The sequence below is a fragment of the Temnothorax longispinosus genome, chromosome 3 (assembly GCF_030848805.1).
Source record: "Temnothorax longispinosus isolate EJ_2023e chromosome 3, Tlon_JGU_v1, whole genome shotgun sequence".
In the NCBI taxonomy this organism is placed as follows: domain Eukaryota; kingdom Metazoa; phylum Arthropoda; class Insecta; order Hymenoptera; family Formicidae; genus Temnothorax; species Temnothorax longispinosus.
The window spans coordinates 24,228,941-24,252,885 of NC_092360.1; the positions used below are offsets into that span (position 1 = coordinate 24,228,941).

General features: G+C 33.7%; 3 protein-coding genes across 5 annotated transcripts; 1 reads left to right on the forward strand and 2 right to left on the reverse strand.

Annotated features, from left to right (window-relative positions):
• Positions 1–6: 6 nt before the first annotated feature.
• Positions 7–4,344, forward strand: Rtel1 (Regulator of telomere elongation helicase 1). Its single transcript, XM_071773886.1, has 12 exons — positions 7–236; positions 587–1,010; positions 1,099–1,354; positions 1,420–1,677; positions 1,762–2,072; positions 2,154–2,360; positions 2,439–2,601; positions 2,687–2,944; positions 3,032–3,271; positions 3,365–3,826; positions 3,896–4,040; positions 4,135–4,344. The coding sequence occupies exons 1-12, from the start codon at positions 104–106 to the stop codon at positions 4,206–4,208; spliced, it is 2,931 nt and encodes a 976-aa protein (XP_071629987.1). The 5' UTR covers positions 7–103; the 3' UTR covers positions 4,209–4,344.
• Positions 4,258–9,772, reverse strand: LOC139810386 (T-complex protein 11-like protein 1). Of its 3 annotated transcripts, XM_071773889.1 has the most exons (10): positions 9,621–9,772; positions 9,363–9,556; positions 9,149–9,295; positions 8,662–8,778; positions 7,629–7,742; positions 7,186–7,477; positions 6,585–7,106; positions 6,318–6,502; positions 6,022–6,188; positions 4,258–5,945 (listed from the first exon to the last, which is right to left on the reverse strand). In XM_071773889.1, exons 3-10 carry the CDS (start codon positions 9,157–9,159, stop codon positions 5,698–5,700), a joined length of 1,656 nt encoding a protein of 551 aa, XP_071629990.1. In that variant the 5' UTR covers positions 9,160–9,295; positions 9,363–9,556; positions 9,621–9,772; the 3' UTR covers positions 4,258–5,697. The 3 variants fall into 3 exon arrangements, with proteins under 3 accessions (XP_071629990.1, XP_071629989.1, XP_071629991.1); XM_071773888.1 differs by having other exon boundaries at positions 9,363–9,691; XM_071773890.1 differs by lacking the exon at positions 8,662–8,778 and having other exon boundaries at positions 9,363–9,687.
• A 1,150-nt stretch (positions 9,773–10,922) lies between these two features.
• On the reverse strand, positions 10,923–22,863 carry LOC139810384 (catalase-like). Its single transcript, XM_071773887.1, has 8 exons — positions 22,652–22,863; positions 15,325–15,499; positions 14,543–14,684; positions 13,827–13,977; positions 13,492–13,671; positions 13,210–13,401; positions 12,893–13,129; positions 10,923–11,736 (listed from the first exon to the last, which is right to left on the reverse strand). The coding sequence occupies exons 1-8, from the start codon at positions 22,712–22,714 to the stop codon at positions 11,332–11,334; spliced, it is 1,545 nt and encodes a 514-aa protein (XP_071629988.1). The 5' UTR covers positions 22,715–22,863; the 3' UTR covers positions 10,923–11,331.
• Between the last annotated feature and the right edge of the window lie 1,082 nt (positions 22,864–23,945).

The window sequence follows — 23,945 nt, forward strand, 5'->3', positions numbered from 1 at the left end:
TCAGGTTTCTCTCTGGTTTAGGTTAGATTTTTCATTCTGGCGGGAAGCGGTGTATGTATACGGAGTTCTGTGTTCTGTCGCGTTTTTCGATCAAATCCTCGAGATGCCCGATGTCACGATTAACGATATTGTCGTCAGCTTTCCCTTTAAACCGTATCCCGTGCAGGAGGAGTATATGAGAAAAGTGATAGAATGCCTGCAAAATAGCCAGCACGGTGTCTTGGAGTCGCCGACAGGTATGTACATCCGTGTGCACGTTGATTATTTAAAAGAATAAGCGAATTCCTGAGAAATAAATTACATTAAGAACAAATTTTTAATAATTTAAGACCCTGTTTAACAAGGAAAGAAATGTAATATATTTTAAGCATTTTAATGTAATTTTATTTCCAACTTGGGAAAAATTGTTTGAGTTGAAAAAGTTGAAAAACTTAAGATAACTTTTAGTTAGATTAATACATTTCATCTGTCCATTTCATTAATTTTTTTCCTTTTTAAGTGGATTTTATTTAATCGCTATCAAATCTATTTTACTAACTTTTAAACAGATTTGTAATTAAACAAATGTTATAAATATTTCACACAGGTACCGGAAAGACTCTGAGCCTTTTGTGTTCTTCCTTAAGCTGGCTGTTGACAAAGAAAGCTCAGTTACAGGCGCAAGTGATAGCAGGTGCAATAGAAAAGAAAGACTTTGGCGGACATTTTTTTAAACACTTAACCAGTGGACTTGAGAAAGCGGCAGGAGTACCGGACAATGTTCAAAGTTTTGGCTGGGCTATGCCCAAAATCATTTATGCATCTCGGACGCATTCTCAATTGTCTCAGGCTATGCATGAATTGAAGAAGACGTCGTACAAGCATGTGGCCACCGCTGTGCTGGGGTCCCGAGATCAGCTGTGCATTCATCCAGAAGTTTCGAAAGAGACGAGTACTTTTAACAAGATACATATGTGCCATTCTAAAGTAAAATCAAGAACTTGTTTTTATTTCAATAACGTGGAGACCAGGTGGGTCTTACTTGTGTGTATTTCGATGATTTTTTTTTATCAAAGCAGAGTAGTGGATATATCATATCAATTTTTAAATGTTCTTTAGAAAAGATGATCCTGTCTTTAAACAGGAGGTGCTAGACATAGAGGATTTAGTTAAAGTCGGGCAGAAGCACAAATGTTGCCCATACTTTTTGGCAAAGGAATTGAAGCAGAGTGCAGATATCATTTTTATGCCTTACAATTATCTACTGGATCCTAAGACGCGAAGGTCACAGGGTATAGATTTACAAAATACTGTAGTTTTATTGGACGAGGCTCACAATGTTGAAAAAGTTTGTGAAGAAGCAGCATCGTTACAGGTATAAGAAACAAGATTGTTTCCTTCAACTCTTTATATATTTTATATTTGTATGTATCTGTATAGATAAGCAGTACGGATGTTGCAATGTGTATTGACGAAGTAACTGCGGTAATGCAAGATGTGGCTAAGGACTCGGATCAGCAGAACGATTTTCTATCGGAGAATAATGTTCAGAAAGATTTTACAGCAGAAGATCTATGCATCTTGAAAGCAATGTTTTTGGAATTGGAAAAAACAATCGACTCTATTGAATTAAAAAACCGTAGTGAGGGAGATACTTTTCCCGGTGGATTTATTTTTGAATTACTTGAGAAAGTTGATGTACGGGACTTTTAATCTTAAATGAATTTATTAGAATAATATATATGCACGTTACTTGTGGTTATAGTGTAATTTTTGTAACAGTTAACACATGGTAAGGAACAAATTGTGGTAGAGAAGTTAGACAAGATTATTTTATATCTGACAACTACCAGCACTTCGCCATTTGCAAGGAAAGGGAATGCACTGCAAAAGTTCAGCGATTTACTGAGGACTGCTTTCAATAGCGGTGCCTCTATTGCACGTCACAAGGAAAAAGTGAAACGTTGCTACAAAGTCCACATACAAATGGAAGAGCAAAAGAAGAATTATAAAACTGATGTCTGGGAGAGCAAAAAGACAACTAAAACAGACGGAAAACTCATTAGTTACTGGTGTTTCAGTCCTGGTTTTGGGTATAAATTTGCTTAATGAAAAAATATCATTAATAACATTATCTTAATTAATGTAAATCTTATAACAAACATATTTTACAGTATGGAACAAATGGTGGAGCAAGGAATACGTTCGGTAGTGCTCACAAGCGGCACGTTGTCTCCGTTAAAACCGTTCATATCGGAACTCGGTATACCAATCTCAGTCCAATTGGAAAATCCGCATATAGTAACGAAGGAACAAGTATGTGTTGGCGTTCTTAGTCAGGGACCGGATAATCATCCACTTAATTCGTCTTACAACACAAGGTAAATGCTGCTATTGATGAAATAAATAATTATAATAATTTAAATGAGTTTCTCTATTATAGTTTCTATTATATACAGAAATGATCCAAAGTATATTGCGTCTCTCGGAAGAGCAGTGTATAACTTTAGCTGCATTGTTCCCCACGGGTTGTTAATATTCTTTCCTTCGTATCCAATCATGAGGAAGTGCAGGGACGAGTGGCAGAATATGGGTTTGTGGACGCAGATTGCTGAACGTAAGGTAAGAAATATTTAGCATCCTCATTACAAAATAATGTATTTTATGATGTGTATACATATATATCAAATTAATTACTGTATAACAGCCCATTTATGTAGAGCCCAACTCTAAAGAGGGATTTGTTAATGTGATGAATGAGTATTACCAAAAAATTAGAGACCCGTCTTGCAAGGGGGCTGTTTTTATGGCGGTATGCAGAGGAAAAGTCAGCGAAGGTCTGGATTTTGCTAATGCAAACGGTAGGGCCGTATTAATCATTGGTCTACCATTTCCGCCCTTAAAGGATCCGCGAATTATGCTGAAGCAAAGATATTTGGAGGAAATAAGGGCTACACAAAAAGAGGTATAAATTATAGATACTTTAACTTTGCTAAAAATAATAACTTGATTATAAGATCTAATAAGATTGATGAACGAATTTAATATTCAGAGCCTAACTGGACAAGAATGGTATCAACTTGAAGCATCCCGAGCTGTTAATCAAGCTATTGGCAGGATAATAAGACACAAAAGTGATTATGGCGCTGTGGTGCTATGCGATTGTAGGTTTGAAAATCCAAACTTCAAGAAACAATTGTCCGCTTGGCTTAGACCGTATGTAAAAAAGTTTACCAATTTTGGGATGATCACAAGGGAGTTACGAGAATTTTTTAGAAACGCGGAGAGTACAGTAAGTTTTTATTTAAACTAAGTGTAATTATTAAAATCTAATTAATGAGATATGTTTTAACTTATACCATTAAATTATTACCAATAATTTCAGCTGCCGCAACCTAGTATCACTCGTGCGCAATATGGGAACATTGATGATATATCACTACCTGCTGTGGGTGCTACCTTTGAAACAACAGTATCTCACTCTCTCAGACAAAAGATGCAGAATAATTCTGCGACAGAAGAGTCGACCAAGAATAGTTTTAGCATAGATATGTATCTAGATGAAAATGCAAAGGACAAACAATTAGCGAAACCGCAATCTGTGGTCAATTTTGCTTGTAAATTAAAAGATAATCAGAGTACGTGCGAATTAGCAAAACATCGATTCGAAGAACCAGTTGCAAAAAGAAGAAAAATTAATATCATATCACCTGGAATTGATTCTTATTTTTCCGCTCCTTCAACTTCTTCATTAACAGTTCCTGAAAGTAATTCCACACAAAATTTTATACAAAATGACACGAGTAAAGATGATAAAAAGGCACTGGGAAAACAATATTTAAAGGACGTAAGTACTGACAATTCGATTACCTTTGTGTAAAAAGTTATGCCATCTAAACAGAAATAATGCTCATAGGTAAAACGGGCATTATCAGCGAATGATTATAAAATATTTGCAATTATGATACAAAGTTATACGCAAAGTGGCGATTTTGACGAATTATTGAAGACATTGTCAAGTTTATTTCCACCGACTGAGCAGCTACAGCACTTGTTTATAGGTAAGTCTATAAATTGAAGAAATAAAACGATAAGAAAAACAATCTGTGGAATTAAGAGTAAAAACAGATTTAAACAAAATGTTTCTACTTTTAGGATTTCAAAGTTTTCTAAAGAAACAACACATTGCAACCTTTGAGGATTATATAAAGAATTTAAAGTTGCCTTAACGCTACATCAACTTGAAGTACTAAAAGGATAATGGATGCTACCAATGCATATATTTATAGTTTTATTTTATTTATTTTAAATTTATGTTAATTTTTTAATACAGACTAATAAAAGACTATCTGCTTAATAATAAAATCTGCTTAATAAGTGTTTTTATTCAAGTTTATAAGATCGATTAGACTTATTCATGCTGAATGTAAAACGGTACAGGCATCATTAGTGAGATCGAGAAAAAATTTGAAAATGTAAAGTGTTGTAAAGTATGATAGAACTAAATTATCTTTTTTTTTATTTTTGTAATAACAGTATAAAATTTACTTTAGCGATTAAAAACATCTGTATTGCAATCATGAACATATTTACACGTATATTTTACATATATTTACTACACATAATTTTTTGTAATCAAATATACTAATTTATTATTTAACAAAGCTGTTAAAAAACACGAACAAATTGAAAGACGTCATATACCATTAATTTAGCCAATGTATTATATTACTAACAAGTTGTTAGTAATAACTTGTTACTAAGTCCTGTAAATAACATATTAAAAAGAAATAAAAAATATAGCTATGTTACTGTTTGGTGTTAATGATCATGATCGTCGCAATCGTGAATGATAGTAAAAAATACAGACATTTTTTTCTATCTTGTTAATCATGTAATATACAATTTACGAATATCGTCCATTATGCAATTAAATGGACATAAATATGAAAAATTATATACACTCGCACCTCGATATAGCGTGTCTCAATGTAGCGCTCGAAAAAGATTTCTATTACTAACATGGAAAAGAACTGTACTCCACTAATTTCGTTGAGACTTGGCAAGATTTACAAAGTAAGTTTCCCTGAATATAATCATCCCTATTTAAGTGCAGACAATCAACCATTTCAGAGATATTTCAATAATAAATTTAGTAGCGTCTTTAGAATAGAGTTTATTAGGACACTCACATATAAATATTTGTTGCATAGTGGATATGCCTCAATTCGTCATGATATAAAGATTTTATATTATGACTATTTATATTATAATTTATATAATATAAATTTTTTATATTAAAATAATTTATTTCATTATATTAACAATTATTTTAATCATAAAATATTATTAAATAATAAAAAAAATTAATTGATTGTGAGGTTTAAACTCGAATCTACAAATTATGAATCAGTTACCATATCCACTACGCTACTAAATTTATTATTAAAATATTTATAAGAAATGGTTGACAGGCACCCAAATGGGGGTATCATTACATTCGGAAACTTTCTCTGTAAATCTTGCCAAGTTTCATCGAAATTGGTGTTCGGTTCTAAGTCTTCCTTTATAAAAGAGATGCGTAGCGATGATTTATTGAGAGAAACTCAATTTGTTCGTTATTACCAGATAATCTCGACATAACGAAATAATATCTCGAAAACGAACATAGCGAGATTCGAGTATATTAACATTATTTATATTAACATTTATTCCTTTTTACAATTCCATAGTCTGTGTTCCATGTATCTCTTTATTATTGTCAACGTCGCTTTTCGCAAGCGCGTTTGCAACAATATCTTGATAATACTCGCAAAATACGCTGCGATTATGCGAAACAAGTATTACAAATCGGGCAGCAATGGCCGCTAACTCTTCTTGCAGCGAGGAGAGGCCCAGTGGTACTTGTTGGGGTGCAGTGGATTGCGATTGAATGATTTTTTGTAGGAACTGTCTAATACGTAGACCTAAAACAACATATTTTATAGTCAAAAGTGTTAGTCATTTTATAGTTAAAAGTGTCAAAGCCATTTTTACACTTACTGACGAGATATCTGATCTTATGTTTTGTATCTACAAGATCGGCTATTTGACCTCCTAATAGCGTTTCTAATTCTGGTGACAACTCGGGAGCGTTGACTTCTCGTAATGTTGTTTTCACATCTGTTTTTACTTGTAGTACGATATTTGGCATTGCAGCTTCTAGCTCTCTATAGCAAAAGTAAAAATCATATTAATAATTTTGAATATGGTTCAATATAAATTGAAATAATGTGAGCTATATACGTAAAAAATAATATATTTTATTATAACTTGTTTTCAATTATAACTTAACGTACTTGTTCGAATGTACAGAATCCAACAGTGCGTTCAAATGTTCCTTAATATTCTTCTTAAGGCTCGAAACCCCATGAATTGGTGCACCAATTGTATTATTAACCAATAATATCACAGAACCAACGACGCTCAACCTACTGGTTATGTCACGCAATTCCAGAAGTCTTCCTTGATCCAACATCAATGTCTAAATGAAAATCGTCCTATTTATAATAAACTTATCGAATATACAATATAAAATCCTATATTTTGATAAGATATTCCCATACCTCTGCGTCTGGATTGAAATCCCACTCCAGAAGATCGAGGTATGCCTCTGTCAATAAAGAATGAGTAATTTGTCTTACAGTATTGGCACCGTCGCTCGATGAGCCTGCGATTTTCTCTGGCTCGAAATGTCTCAATAACCATCTTTCTGTGTATTGTAAGCCGTTTGAATTAATCTTTAAAAATTCGGCAAACTTTGCTTTCTCATACTCGATGCTCGAGGCAATGATATTTGGCCTCATCATTGTAATGGTAAAATTTGCCAAATCCAATCTCATTAATTGCAACAATTCCATGACGCCCTTGAACGTCTCAACGATGTCTGTCTGCTGCGAGAGCTCTTTGATTTTCTCGTCTCTCACCGGGGCGCATATTTTACCCATAACAGAGATTATATATTGCCCGTAATGGCGAAAATCTAATACGCCTTTCTCCGCTTGTTGTCTGATCAAATCTAAATCAAGCACTTCTCTAATATTTTCTTTGATCTTCGCGTTATGCAGTGGTACGAGTTCATCCAGTGACTGAAACAAGTAGAGAACATATTGTTACATATTGTTTGACGCTTTCTTTTGTCGTCATAGAACAAAAGTGATGTATTACTTCTTTAATTTCTTTCATTAAAACCAGTGCTTGCGAATAATCTGGTGGATCCTCGGCCAACTGCTCCGCTAACAAATTCCAAAAAGCTTTGTGCATTATTTCTTTTACTCGCCTATGAAAACTACCGTCTTCCTCCAATTTTTGCAACTGAAAATTCTTATCTACCGCAATTTCGTGTGCTAAGGCCATATTTTTCATTCCATTAGCAGCTTTTACAATTTCGTCGAAAGACACAAATTTAGGTGGTGACGCTCCTGTTAATCCACCCATCATAAAATTTGGCGTCGGTTGCCTGCGTTAACACAAAAAATATGGGTAAAAGATAAACCATGTATGAGAGAGAGAGAGATGTAACATAATCTTCGTGAAACATTAATCGTAATGACTCGTAATGACAAAATGTCGTTTTTGTCATATATTTGCTGTAGATTCTAACTACATACCTATTTTGAATTTCATTTTGCACAGTCGTATCTACATTAGTATCACAGTTCGTTGATGTACCAGCGTCATTTGGGTTATGCTTCTGTTCATCCTCATTCTTCATTTTTTGATTGCTGTATAACAAGCGTCAAGTTTTATAAGTAACGTGTTTATAAAATGAAAAATAAGTAAAAAGATAGCTTAATTTGAGTTTAGAATAACTATTAAGGAGTAGGAGATTTTATGTTACTGATAAAAATTATCTCACGATAATGTAATATAACTTGTTGACCATTATATTCAGTTGAATGCTTACATTGACTGTTATGTTTAAATAATTGTTTAAATGATAATTTTTATCAATAATATAAAATCCAATTTTATGTTATTGGTCAATTATTTCACGATAATGTAATATGGGTTGTTGACTGTTATTTTTAGCTAAATGCCTAAACTGACTGTTGCATTATATTTAACTAAATGTGTGATAACTTATATCAATAATATAAGATCCTCTTTTATATCATTGATAAAAATTATCTCACAATAATTTAATACAACTTATTGATTGTTACATTTAGCTATATATAAAATTTTTATGATTAGTAACAAATCAGTAGTTTCTAAGTAGTTCATAATATAAAATACAAGTAGAAAGACGAAAGACCAGTAAGATAAGTCAATCCAAATTTTAAATAATCAAGGAACAAAAATGTAATATAATTTGTTGACTGTTACATTTAGTTAAATGGCTATGATGGCAATATTAGATATGCAAAATCGTCTTATGATTAATAACAAAATCAATAATGCCAGCGACATTTTATAAATGCGTTATTAAGATAAAAAACTAAGTACGAAGACCAATAAGATGATGCAACTAAAGTTTGAAATAATCGTTAAAATAAAAATATAATATAGCTTGTGGACTGTTGTGTTTAGCTAAATGTCACAGAGAGCAACATTTATAGATTTCAAATTTTTTTCTTTGTGATTAGTAACAGCAAGAGCCTGTAAACACTCTGAATTGTTATCGGACAAAGAAGAACTGACCGATATAATATAGCAGGGATGAAATTTAACAATGTTGTGGGTCTCAACTTGCGACTAAACAAAAGACAGCAAAAGGTCACGCCCCATATTACTCCGGCACCGACCAACACTTTGTTCCTGGCAAGGCATGACCAAATCACATGTATTCTATTCATCCCAATTATAGGTACTTCTCACAGATCGAAAAATATCAATTATAGCAAGATAAAAACCCAGGTAGCAAGATGACGTCTAAAGACGTCTTAATGACGTTAGAGACGTCATTAAGACGGAATTAATACGTCATTTGACGTCGCTCTGCTACCTGGGAAATGAATCGGTCACTAATACTTATAATGCTAATTGAATGTCACATTACATCAAGACTTCTTAAGACTTCTTTTTTTTAAAAAAAGCTTGAAATTTGTAAAATTCTGCTCCTAAGACAGAGAAGAAAACTGGAGTAACGGCCAGATTACGATGTAAACAAAACTCGTGGGCGACGTACCTGTCTGGCATAATGCTGAGTGTCGATGTGTGTATATATATTTATATATATGTATATATAATTTTAAAAGACTAGCCGTAGAGCATGATCCACACACGGGTCTGTCTGCTGGTCGCGCTTCAGCACGAGAAGTAGGTCAGGCTGTAACTATAAAAAGAATGTCCGTGATGGGATTCGAGCGAAGCTACAACTTCCTCGCGCAGAACGTCCTTACCGGAAGAATTGCGGAGTCACGCAGGTTAATCGCTCGCACTGCCGCGGTCGACTGTCACCGCAGGACTCGCAGGAGTCCTCTTCCTCACCCTGTACGGAGAGTGTACAGCCCTAGGCCCGCCGGCACACCGGATCTGTCTGCGAACGCGCGTGCTCGCTGGCCAGCATCCCGCGAGTCCCGCGACCTGCGACGATCTGTCAAAGAATTTGGATTTTTGGAATTGGAAACAGCTGTGAAGGAGCAGCGCGCAGTGCGCACCTACAACATCTCGGGACTTGTCGCACTTGTCGGCTGCGTAAATTCGGCCGGAAGTGTCGCGCAACGCGCGGCGTCGCGCGCGCGTTGCGTCGATCGTCTCCGCTCCGAAACTCGTGATCTCTGTTTTTTTTTTCGAGCCGCACTTTTCCCCGTAAAGAGATGAATGCATTGTTAAATTTAAGGAAAAATACAAAAGTTGCAAGAGGATTTTTGGGTCCGTTCAATTTAACACTTCCTCGAGAACGCACCGTTTTCTATATCTTAAAATGAGACGTATGTACTACATACGTGTGTTTGGAGAGAAACGAAAAACGAAGGCGAGGTGTACAAGGTGCAATGAAAACAAAGAGGGATAGGAATAGAACTGATTTAGCTGCACTTTTTGCATTTTCTACGATTAAAAAGAAAAAATATCTGGATTCGGAAATGGAGAAAGAATAAAAAGACAAATGTCAAAAAATATAATTGATTTAAATTCGTATAGCATTAAATAAAATAATTAAAGTTATGCGATAGAATCTTATAAATGTTTTCCTTAAATTCATCTCTTTTGGGATGACTTGGACTAAACTCCGATTAATTTTAATGATTGACTTATTAAATACACGAATAGAATTATTGTTTTATTGTTTTATATGGAGAATAAAGATTCGATCAGGGACAACGAATTATAGAAGTTATGAACAGTTCGAAACTTTGTTGTATTCTAAATTAATCGCCGAGTAATTAAGTTAATCGGAGTTTAAAATAGCTCTTAGCTAATTTCCCATATCCATATATATTTTATTTTTTATCATATATGTACTTTTGAGTATTTATATGTATAATAAATGTAATATATTATTAACCTATTAAATTATAACTTTTATATATATATATATATGTATATATATATATATATATATATATATATATATATATATATATATATAATATATTAGTAATATACTATTATATATTATACTCTTGAGTATTTATTATCTTGAAAAATGAAAAAAAAAAAGTCAGATTTTTTTATCTACTTTTTTAAAGAAAGGAAATTTTGAGCAATAACGTACCTTTTGTAAATTGTACTGCGAAACGTTCAGCTCGACTCCGGAACGACGGATAAAGGCGGATGCGTTTTGTATGCAGTTTAAATGGAGTCGAAATGGCTTTGTCGCACAAGTTACCCTAATTGGCAGCGTGACTCACCGCCGTCTACCTTGAATTCGCGTCAAGGTAAAATCAGGCGTTTTTTTAATCCTTTTGTACGAATAAGGCAAACCAGGAACGCGGTACAGAAATATCAGAGTACAATACTCTCGTTTGTAAGAATTTCCAGTTTTATTTACATATAAATCCCAACACATCCCTTCTTTAAAAGAGCCATAAAATCTAAAGATGTTTAGATCGTCACAATCAATAGTTACTGTAAAACGCAGTATCTAAAAAAATAATAGAATAACGCTCGGTTTTTACGTAAAAAGGCACCATTGATAGCTTTAGACCTACACCCTCGTAAAATAGTATTAATATTATAAAACAATAACTGTAGAAGAAAATATCGATTAAAGAGTGTAGAAAGAAATATTTTCGGCAAAGATCTGACAAACATGTTCGATTAATCGAAAAATAAATGTAACATATCGTAATTACGTATTTAACATTTAGTACGTGTTATACAGTTATAGTATAAAACGAAAGAGAGAGAGAGACGAGTATATCCTCTTCAGAGATTGGCCGATTTTCCCAAGGCGTTAATATATATTTTGCAGCTGCGTAAGCCGTCCGTCAATCTCTGAGCGAGATCGACGTCCACCCGAGCAAAGTTTCGCACGGCCCGTTCGACGATGAATGTCGAGGCGTGGCACAAACTCGCGACCATGTTCTGCACCAGTCTCTCTTTGGCTGGCTCATCGAGAATCTTCTTCCAGAAGACAGTGGCCTGACCAAAGTCATCCTCATCTACAGGATCGTGACGGTCCACATGTCCGCTCACATGGAACGGCGGCGAGCGAGCGGCTGGGCACTCCTTCGGCCCATTAAAGCTGTTTGGATGATAATTCGGTGCGCCACCATGGTTGTATATTGGCATGTTACCATCCCGTTGGTAGTGCATCGTAGCGGAAATCCCCTACAAAATCAATATATTGCATTAGTCGAAAAATTTATGTAAATATTGTATCTTGATTAATTATAATTAATAATTATTAAACCGAATATAATGGCTCAGAAGATTAAAATTCAAATGTCAAATAAGGAGCTCTCTGAGAGCCAACGCAAGATTTTCGTGCTTTATTTTATCTTTATTTCTTCGTCTTAAACATTTCGATCCTAACATTGGATCATCTTCAGTGTTACAGCAAAAAAGTCACCATTCCCCGTTAATTTCCATCCATATTATTGTCAGTATTGATTTGGAATGTATTTCGCATTTCAACTCGTGTCGTCTAGTGTCGCCATTATTTAAGATGTTTTATGTATACATAAAACTCTTAGAGCTCCTTATTTGACATTTAAATTTTAATAATTATTGTATCTAATATTAATCGTGAATAATATTAATATTATAAATAGTTTTTGATATATAAACAGAGCAATATACAGAGTGCGGCATTTAAATTGAGATACTTGAATATCTTGAAAAGAAAGAATTTAAAAGAAAAATGTTCCAGACGAAAGTTGTATCGTCTAAAGGGAAACAAATAAATGTAAAATCGATTTTTTCGAAAGTTGATTTTACCATTATTTTTGTTCCCTTTCGTCTGGAACATTTTTCTTTTAAATGCTTTCTTTTCAAGATATTCGAATGTCTCAATTTAAATGCCGTATACCCTGTATACATATATTAATGTAATAGTACAATTAAATATTAGTAAATAATTGTATCACAATCGAGTGACACCTGTAATAACTTAAATCACAATTATTAATTGTAATATCCGATTTTTATTGTAAATTGACTGTTAAACATATAACTAAAAATACTGTATAAATATAACAAGATTTTAATCTTTTTATATATTAATATGATTTTATATAGTTATAAATTGTTAAAACATATAAACTTATAAACATAAAGTTATAAATTGTTAAAAGTAATTTTTTTATTATAAATGAATAAAGATAATTGAAAACTATCATTTGGATAAATGTTTATATTTTTCTTTCTGAAAGGACAGAAACTTTATCATAGCTGATAAAAATACTAAGCCATTATAGTTTATTTTAAGACCTCAGCACGTATGTTTAAAAAACATCTTAAAGACTGAGATGTTACAAAACGTTACCTTGTACGGACAATTCACTGGTAACTGGAGATGATTCGGGCCTAGGCGATGCCTGTGAGTGTCGCCGTAGGCGAAGAGTCGACCCTGCAGCATCTTATCGGGACTCGGCTCGATACCAGGTACCATGTGTGCCGGATCGAAGGCCATTTGTTCCACGTCGGCGAAGTAGTTCTCGGGATTGCGATCCAGCACCAATTTGCCCACCTGTATCAGCGGATATTCCTTGTGCGGCCACACCTGTAAGAAAATATGTTATTTATAGTTTTCAAAAGAATATCTATTAAACTAGAATATCGAGTGGATTAGAGAATAATTACTTTTGTCAGGTCAAACGGATTCCACTTCAAGGTCTTTGCTTGTTCAGCGGTCATCACTTGGATATGGAGCGTCCAGGATGGATATTTGCCTTTAGCAATAGCATTGTAAAGATCTCTGATCGAGTAGTCAGGATCGGAAGCGCTGAGATCGGCGGCCTTCTCCGCAAGGATATTCTTGATCCCTTGATTAGTCTGAAATCATTAAATATTTATTTTCGGACAACTATTATGAATAGATCTAATAACACGTTACTTTTTTCTGGTTTAATAAATAAGACACACCTTGTAATGGAATTTGCAATAGACCATTTCATTCTTGCTGTTTACCAGCTTGAACGTATGTGAACCATAGCCGTTCATATGGCGATACCCGTCGGGAATGCCACGATCGCTAAAGAGAAACATAACTTGATGCGTCGTCTCGGGCCTGAGAGAGATAAAGTCCCAGAACATGTCAGCATCCTGAAAAAAGGTTTTATTGATACAGGCTTTGTAGTACAATATAAAATTTAGCTTTTATAACTTGAGAAATATATTTTACACAAATACTATTTTAAATAATAGAAATAAAGTTTTAAACTATAATTTGTGGATAATAATTTTAAATTCGATCGAACCTTCAGATGAGTCGCCGGATTTCTCTTCTGCGTGTGTATAAAACTCGGGAAGAAGAGAGGATCCTTGATAAAGAAGATCGGCGTATTGTTGCCCACGAGATCCCAGATACCCTCTTCGGTGTAGAATTTTACGGCGAATCCACGTGGATCTCTAAAAAAAAAAACAGAATATACTTAATAAGCAGACTGATAGTAATCAGATAAACATACGCAAGAATTTTTGCGTTCTACTTTTATCGCGCATATTTCACCACTCGAATTAGTTGCATTCGATGAGTAAAGCGTAATTCTGAAAAGTGCAGCGCGCAATCCTTGTGAATCATGTTCCCGATTGCATCACATTGAAATGATAAAAAGTTACTCTACTGCAAAAAACATTGGAGTGTGATATATAGATGTAGATACGCCCGTAACTAACTAGGGCGGCACAAAAACGATTCATGTGTATGTATTCCCTATACACAAGAAAGGTATTGCAAACATTCATAATAAATACTGCAGTATTTATCTCAATATACTCGTCAAAATAAAATGTAACTTCATGTGTGTTTTCCAGTTTATGCAGAAAAACTTAATTGCCATACATTTTTACACTGGATGTGCAAAAAGGCAAGTGAGAAACATATAGTTACCTTCTTCGAACATTCATTAAATCATCGGCATCAAAATTAAATAATATTCTATCACACAGCATTAGCATTTTCTTTATTTATTACCTAACAGTGTCGGCAGAACCGCTTTCACCACCAACGGTGGAGCACCTTACAGCAATAGGAGTCTTCTTTCCAATGCTGGAAAACACTTTGGCTTTAGAATACTTGGTGATGTCGTGGGTAACTTCGAAGTAGCCAAACGCACCTACAAAAACAAAAAGTTATAAAGTTAATGATTATGATAATAATAAAAATGGTAGAAAGATACCTATGTACATAGGTCGTGCTGTAAATTCTATTCCAAGAAAAATGGATTTATTTCATAAATATTTTATTCAAAGATTGACCAATTATAATATAAAAATAATCATAACTATTAAAAATATCCATTTTTTGATTTTACAAATTTTTTCAAATAATCGAGCTTCAAACTCTCGCAGCACACAGAATCTCGATTCTACTGCCTTCATCAGGCTTTAAAACCTTAATATTTCATAGAATATAAATCTAAATTTTAGAGGAAAAAGCTCTAAATGTCATCGAAATATCCAGGTTTTAAAGATTGATTTGGTGAAGGCAGCGTCGATACTCATTAAGATTTACGTGCGAGGTTTTGCGTGCGTCACGAGAGTTTGAAACCCGACTGTTTGGTGAACATTTTTAATAGTTATAAATATTTTTATATTATAACTGATCAATTCAATATGTATACATTTTATGCAATATGTATATACTTTTTATTTAAGTTATAAAAAAAATCTTTTTAGGAACAGAATTTATGTGCACGTCTGTGTGTTGAGTACAATAATAATATGTGTATCAGTATCGAAAATTAGAGAACGTACCGGCTCCCTTTGCGTGCACAACTCGTTCGGGAATTCTCTCCCTAGCGAAATGCGACATTTCGTCCAGATAAACGAAGTCTTGCAGCAACATGGGCCCACGGGGACCAACCGTGAGGCTGGCCTGCTTCTCGCCAATGGGCGCTCCATTGGCAGTTAGTAATACGGCTGGCTCATTCTGTAAAAAAATAAATTGAGAATTATAAATAGTCGACTGATAATCAACGTGATACTCGTGAATGTTGACAAACTCCGTTAACTGTTAGCAGATTTGATCAATTTCACTAAAACCATGGTATCACGATGCTTATAGAATTCTATTAAAAATTATTCCAATAAAAATTATTTGTTAATCATATCTCTTTTACGTAAGATTTTATTTTATATATTTTATCATTAATTACTGCAACATTCTTTATTAGGTCGACGTTATTAGGTCTGAGAAATTGTATGCATGGTGCTTGTCAAATTTTAATTACTATGCATAGTATACATATATTATATAATTAAACGAACAACTTAATTCTTTTAAAATAAAAGCTGGCTCACGTTTTGAAAAAATAATAAATAAAAATAAACTGGTCAATATATACAAGATGGCAAGCGCAGATATTCGTATGATGATGCAGTACTATCAATGTTGCAAATAAACTACTCTTCAACTAAAATGTAAGTAAAATATATAATTATATAAGAGGCAACCGAGTTGTGTGTGTATGTGTGTGTGTGTCGACATCCACGCTTGCCGAGCCGGCATTTTCTATTAGCTTATTTAACCACAACTAATCATCTTAGCAGCAACTGTATAAAGGCTCCGTTACACAGTCGGAAGAGTCGGAAGTCTTCCCGCGCGCCTGATTAGACTTTTTCTTTTTTTTCCAAAATGTAAGGAAGAAACCGCGTCGGCCCGCACAACCTTCGTCACTACTCATTTCGCTAATGAACAATCTCGAAGTGAGTGCGAAAGCTTTTTATATAGGATAAACATCGCGATAAAATCTTAATGCGATAGAAATAATCTCGCCCGTTGATCATAGGTGTGCGGGATTTGCCAGAAATGGCACTTTCGAAATCCTATATCTATCATCTAAAAGCCGGCGACCCACTTCGTCGCCTCGTCACGGCAATTATCGTCCACGACTAAAGTACCAGCAGTTATCGTTTCCCTATTTTTATTTCTTTAGTTACAAAACGCTAATCTTGGGCAAGCAATTGCTGCAAGCTACTTGAAGTCAGTAGCTAACTGTGGGACTAGAACATGTTAAGCGCAAAGAGCATCCTAAGTTACACAGATGTTGTATTACGTATTACTCTGAGAATGATGTTTCCAGAATTATGATTCATCTTTCTGATGCACATAAATCTCTCTACGTGATAAATATTTTTGGCAGCTGTCAAAAATCATACTGTCACAAAGACCATCGTTCTTTTTGTATCATATGTATTTAACAAGGCTTATTGCAAACTTAACAGTTTAAATGATAATCATAAGATGTAAACTTCGTCTCTCTTTTCTATTGATTAATTCATTAGAGCTATAGTGATATGTTACAAAATACATGATATGTTATTATGTTTTAGAAATATTCTTATAGATAATATATCTGTTAATTAAAGTGTGTTTACATTAATTGTATCTAATAACTGATCTTATATTAACATCATACTAATAACAGAGTGCTAGTAATTCTAATAATACTAAAGTACTATAATAGTAATACTAACAGTAATAAATGTCCGCGTATATATACTAATAAGAGTGTTAGTAATACTAACCATGTTACTTTTTACACTCTCTAATGAAAATTTGCCTGTTATAGACATATAAAAGACATAGATAATAAATATATTTTAAATACTGTAAATATACATCGCATTAACAACACATATATCTTTTCTTACATAGGTATTAAATAATAAATAATATTATTACCACTGGCTAAAGGTCTAAGAAAGAAATCCATTTTATCACTTCAGGAAGTCGCGGTATATCAAGGATCAAGGACATCGCATGAAATCGTGACTAATTTCTATTTTTGTTTTACTAGTTAATCTGCAGAACGTTTATTAAGTTGCAATGCAGAGGTATATCGGTTATTTTTTCAAAGAATGCTTAACCATGCGATTTCACGGCTTGAGATTGACGGACAATTGCGCGCCGGACGTATCGCAATGTCTGGAGAACTTCTTTCTAACGTGACACAGCGTATATTGTTTTTAAATCGTCGTTGTCGACTCGATGCACTCGACTGTATCGTTGCTAGGTCTTTTAGAATGTAAATTACGCCCGGATAAGCACATTTTTCCTTTTCAAATGTCTCGGAGAGACATCACCTGAGCGCTACGACGAGGTGTGTCGCGCTGATATCGCGAGATAAAACGATTTGAGAGAGTTTAATCTTCCATTTTATTTGTTTAATCTGATAGATGTGATTAGAGAAAAATGTTGCTCGTCTGGACAATATTTTTAACTTATCCGTATCTGCACTTCATCACGCCACAGTGACGCAGCTTTAGTTAAATACAAAAAAAATAATTGACGCCACTCTCGCTTCTTAATCACATCTACGGACGTCATAATAACTGCAGTCATATTTTCTACGATTAAATGTCCGAAGCTACACGGCAAAGGTTGCGAATCGTTAGCGAATATTAATACAGAGAAATCTCAAGAGCGCCGTGTAGCGATAAATTACGATTGCGTGCGAGCAAACACTTTAAACGTTCTAATAATTCTTGCCTTTTCCTCAGGATTTCAAACAATGTAAATCTTTGACTGAAGAGCGAACGTCCCCCCCCCCGGCTATGTCCGGAGCCTTGATATCTTATGGAGTTTTCAAATCCAAGTTAAATTTTAATTTCAAAAATTCCTGCAAAAATGCGTCTATCGAAACAAGAGTTTTTTTTGCGTGAGAACTCACACACACACATCTCGCGTAAAGTTACAATATTTATATTATCTAAATCGTGACATGAGGAATTCTTATGATAAGAGATATAACTGTCGGTGTGCTTGCGTTGCATAGTTTAGTAATTTTTTATATATACACAAAAAAATTTATTATTTGCAAGAAAATAGATTTCTTTGAATTTAGTTTCCTTAATTCAAAGAAGTATATTAGATTGAAGAAAATATTTTTAACTCAAAGAAATGTTTTCTTAAATCTACCCAATACTTATTTAAATTAAGAAAACTAAATTCAAAGAAATCTATTTCTTGCAAATGATACATTTTTTTTAGTGTAAAATAATTAATATTTTAATACTTCGTATATATGTTACATTCCAGAATAGAAAAACATGTCTGCAGCGACATTGAAATTTCTTCAAATAAATTATACATACGTATCAATTTCCATATTGATAATTTTCTTATTACCTACAGCGCTTTCATCTTCTGAGCCTCAGATAAGCATGACATAAAGAAGCATTAGCATTTTGTCGGACGTTTTTAGGACACTGATAATGCTTAAAGCGAATGTAATGCTTCGAAACAAAACAAATTTCTAAAACGATACAAAATTGATCGGAGAGATCTGAAACTGCGTTTGTGGTATACACTCTAATATCAATCAGAATTATATCAATAAAATTTATCGCGCAACTTTGCTGTAAAATGCGATATTGCGAGCTCGTTCTCTGCAAGTATGATTTAGCCTTCGACAACGTAGCAAATATATTCTTGCGCAATGTATGCAAACTGAGGAATATCATTAATCACGATACAATTTATACAGACTTAGTCATATACGTTTCTAACGTCATTAAGACGTCATCTTGCTACCTGGGTTATTTTATAAAAAAATATTTGCAATTTTTTACGGCTTGCCTGAAATAAATAAATGTTTTCCTTACAATATTTTTTTAAACTGTCGCAATTGTCTCAAAAATTGCGCGGACCGTTACGATAAACACCCTGTATATTTTCATGAAAATATCGCGATAATAAAGTGAATGTTAGTTATATTGGGAACGTTGAGATCTTAAAGTAATTATTAGAAAGTTATTAATAGGTGAACAGTATTTGTGGAAGCTACTGCGCGTGTGCACATCGACGCTCACGCATCTTGATGGAATCGCGTACTTTGAATCCTTCTGATAGCTTGTATCGCTGTTATCGTGCACATTTATTTTTCAGCTAACAATGGGTCATCGGTGTACATATATATAGAAATTCCAACGTAACGAAACTGTGTCAAACATATTGTATTTGAATACGTTGCACCCGATATATGTCAAAGAAAAGTGAAACGCGACGATGTATTTAGCGTTTTTTTTTTAGTAGTAACATTTTAATGTCAGTTTCTACCAATATAGATTAACTTGAATCTCGATTTAACTTACTCTTTATATTTTTCCAGTTTTAAAGGAATTGAAGTTAATCTGTATTGACAGAAATGAACACAAGAGTTTTAATTTTAAGCGATTTCGGGACACGATTCTTTCTCATAGACTATTTGAAACTAAATCCATACAAGAAAGTTAAAAAGAATTTATCGTAGATGTTTATCGCAAATATTTCGGTATAATCGATAACGCTTTGGTCAATTTTTTATCATAAAGATTATAGAATCGACAGAAGCACTCGTTGAGTTATAATTATATTAGATATTAAACTTTGCGGAACTTATACAGCTCTTCAAAGAATTAACTCAAGAATAAAGGATAGTATTGATCTGGATCGCGGGAATTAAAATATCAAATTATGATATCGGGCTTGTGCCACATCGGATAACATAATATTTTCGAACCTTCGCACGTTATCAGAGATGATATAAGATATAACATGTAATACGCGATCGCGAATCGTATATTTTATCTAGTAAAAATTTCGCTTATGCAAGAGATAAGAGAATTAAAGCGATAAAAATAAAGTTAACAGCTTTGTTTTTAATTTGGCGAATCGTGATCATTAAATGAATATACAAGGTAACCGAGCCGAAGTACAGAAGTCGATAGGTTAACTTTTTAAAGCATTCGTTTCTTCCTTAATGAATATTTGAAGCCTAAGTGGGGCTCCTTAAAACGCAGAAAATCCTGCTAAATCGAAAGCTTCAAAAGTGTAACATGTTTCCAATAAATAAAACGCAATAATTCGACGTCGTCAATATAGTACATAGTTTCAATGAATTTCCTTTAAAACAGAATAAAATGTGCAGTATCGTGACAATATGTCGCAACTATTTCATGCGCGTGTCTGTGCATTTCACTGAACAACCTGTATATAGGATAATGCATTTGATCGATCATGTTTACGATTCTACTTAATGCGACTGTCCCACTTTTTGACATGTCTTTTGCACGTCACAACGTTCTGTCCGATGCGAGTGTTATTACGTAATAACGTAAGAACAGTTAGTAATATTGTTGCAGTGAATATGCGTGCAACGCTCGTAAATAAACATACATGAAATTTTAATGCCACAGCACGTGGCACGGCATAAAAAATGTAAAGGTACATGTATAACACATAACACATGTACCTATACATTACACTTTTTAGGCCAAACGTAGTCCATTTTACCCATCGTCCTTTAAAAAATTATTTATATTTAGCTGAAACATTATATTTGCAATTTGCATTTAAGACTCCTCGCTTATACATCTTCATTATATTATCTGGACTACGTTAAAAAAGCGAGTTTTTCTTTATAAAATAGCAAAGATTTCTTCAATACTTGGTCTATTTTGAACTTTTAAATTTTAACTGCAGATTTGAAATAAAAAGCTTAAAAACTCTTTACGTATAAAATTTTAGTTATGTATAAGCCATAATTCGACTTTTTAAATTTTGACTTTAACTAGATTTACAATCAGTGACCTCAAACACCATATGCTAAGATTCGATAAAATATGCTAAATAAAGGTTAATAAACAAAGGGTTGATAAACGTGAATATAGGCACATATTGGGACACACTCGTGACCCACGTTTCTTATCTAAATATTCGCGCATCACGATTGTCGGTTATTCAAAAAATATAGTATTACTGTTATATTGTTATATTATCATTGTTCGTTAAATTGACATGATTGCAAAATATCATCTCTGCTGCTTCGAAAATGGAGTGTTAATTTACATTCGCGAATAAATAATAATCATCGATGAGTATTTAAACAGAAAGCTTTACATTTCACACTCCGATACACGTTAAAGTATTTATATGTGTTAAAGTAGTTAAAGCATTCTTAATCCTGTGTGTATATGTACATAATAAGTAACGTTTCTCAATCGCAGAATTACTAAATTTCTCAGATAATCTTAATCTCAACTTTATTCAAGCAGAGAAGTAAACTTCCATTTATTTTGTTTTCGTTTTACTTCTTTTACGTCACGGAAGAAATAAAATAAAAATAAAAGAGTATCAAATTTTAATCGTCAACCATCATTAATTAATACAGATACAATTTAGATTAATTTTAGCAGAGAAATTTAGCATTTCAAGCAGAGAGATATAAGTCTCCATCTGTTCTGTTTTCCTTTTCAATTTTTTCATCTCACGGAAGAAATAAAATATAAAAATGAAGAAGTGCTATAAATTGCAATCTTTTTTTAAATATACAAGCAAATGTAATATTTTTCAAATATATTAATTTAATTAATTTTATATCGTTAGATACTTATTGTTAGATCTACGTTCTATCAAAATTACAATTACAACACAGTTATAATTACACCGCAACTGCCTAAACGCGAATTATTGCATTCAATGCGTGCATATACTGCATATCGATAAAAAACGACGTCATTGCAGACATTGTACATGCTAATTAATTCATTACTCACAATAGACATATTCGTTTTTGCTGAAAAACCAACATATGCCTCTAATACAGCTATTGCCACAACTATTGCGTCTATATATTGTAAATAGCCGAGTCATCCTCGCTTCGATAAACATCGACTAGCTCACGCATACATACGAAATGACTAGGCAGCCAGATTTGTCGAAAATAAAGTTTTTGGGGGGAACTATTAAGAAATGAATTAAAGCCGAGACTTGTTCTTTAACGCAATGTTTATTAGGATCATAAATGATTTTATAATTTTAATAAACATTGTGTTACAGGACAAGTCTGTTTCAATTCATTTCTTTGTAATATATTCTCAAAAAAATCTTTATTTTCGATAAATCTCACTCTGCCAGTCCCCTTAAAAAAGTTTAAGTACACGAAAGTACAAGACTCCTGAAATAGTTGAGCTTGTTTTTTTTATCTTTGCGGACGAGCAATCAATCTTGCGTGACACGACACGACGAGGATTGAGCAATGAGCATCACTGTCAACTACGCGATATGTTGAGAAAGGCGAGAGATACGAGATTTCCTTACCTGCTGCTTCCTCTTGTAATCGTTCAGCTGTTCCGCGGCGGGATCTCTCATCGGGGAGGCCATCTCGACGGTCGATTTCTTGCAGTTACCGTAAAATCGTCCAGGCGAGGATGCACGAGGCGCGGAATTGAACACGACGCGATTTACAAGCAAGTCTTCCGGCGTTTTGCGGCGACTGGCCAGTGGCGAGTGTGGCGACGGCGGCGAGCTTTTATCATGTCCGTGCCGGAGTCGGAACGTAGCGGACGACAATGGCGATGAGTGGGAGCGCGCGCGATTCGCGGCAACTTCACGTCGACGGAGAAGCGGGATTGTTTGAAGAAACCGGCCCAAGTCCGAACGCGCCCTCGGCATACCTCGGTACGATTCGTCGCGCGATCGATCCTATATAGGGCGGTATTTGCAGTCCGATTTTAAATATAAGATTTTAACATTCATAGACTATATTATTCAAAATTACTTTGGACTCATCGCATAATTTATTAACTTCTAAGAAAGAAATTTTTTATTATCAATATTTCTTCACTTCATTTCTAAAATTTGGATTTTTTTTAATAGTAGATATCCTTGCAATACACTGCGTTATATGCGTGGGTCAATTTGAACTCGAACAGCTTTGTCGTAAAATCAGTTTTAACATAATAATATCGTCTATAAATGATTAATTTATCCAAATAATATCTTAATAATTTAGTGATGAGATTAAGTATTTTACAAATAGGTTCGAATCTGTTTGCATATTTTTGAACTCTTTATAATTTTACCTTGAAAAATAAAAGCAGTTTATAACTTGCAAGTAAACATATAAAAAGTCCAAGTGTTCTCGACGTAAAAATTTTATGAGTACTTTACTTATACAAATTTTACGTTCCTTGGAATCAAAAGATCAAAACGTTTGTATAAAGCGGCGATTATTTTAATAACTTTTTTATTACTTTTATTATAATTTAAATAAAGCAAACAGAAAAATATATAGCATTCTAATCACAGGTTAAATAACACAGAATATGCATTTGTGCACAAGAGATGAATGCAAAACGATAATTTAAAAATGTACCTTAAAATATACTGATTAAATTATCACTGTTCGTGTTCCAGAGTGTCGTTAAAGATAGCAAAATTATTTACGAGTCCAAGCACGTCCAAGCGGACAGCTTGACAGTTCGCTGCAGTTACTGATAGATTGCATTTTGTTCGGTAAAAATAGAATTCGCATTTCATATCCCTCGCGAAACTTGGAGTGCTAAAAAATCAATATAAACTGACATATATGTATAAGCTACATTATTTCATA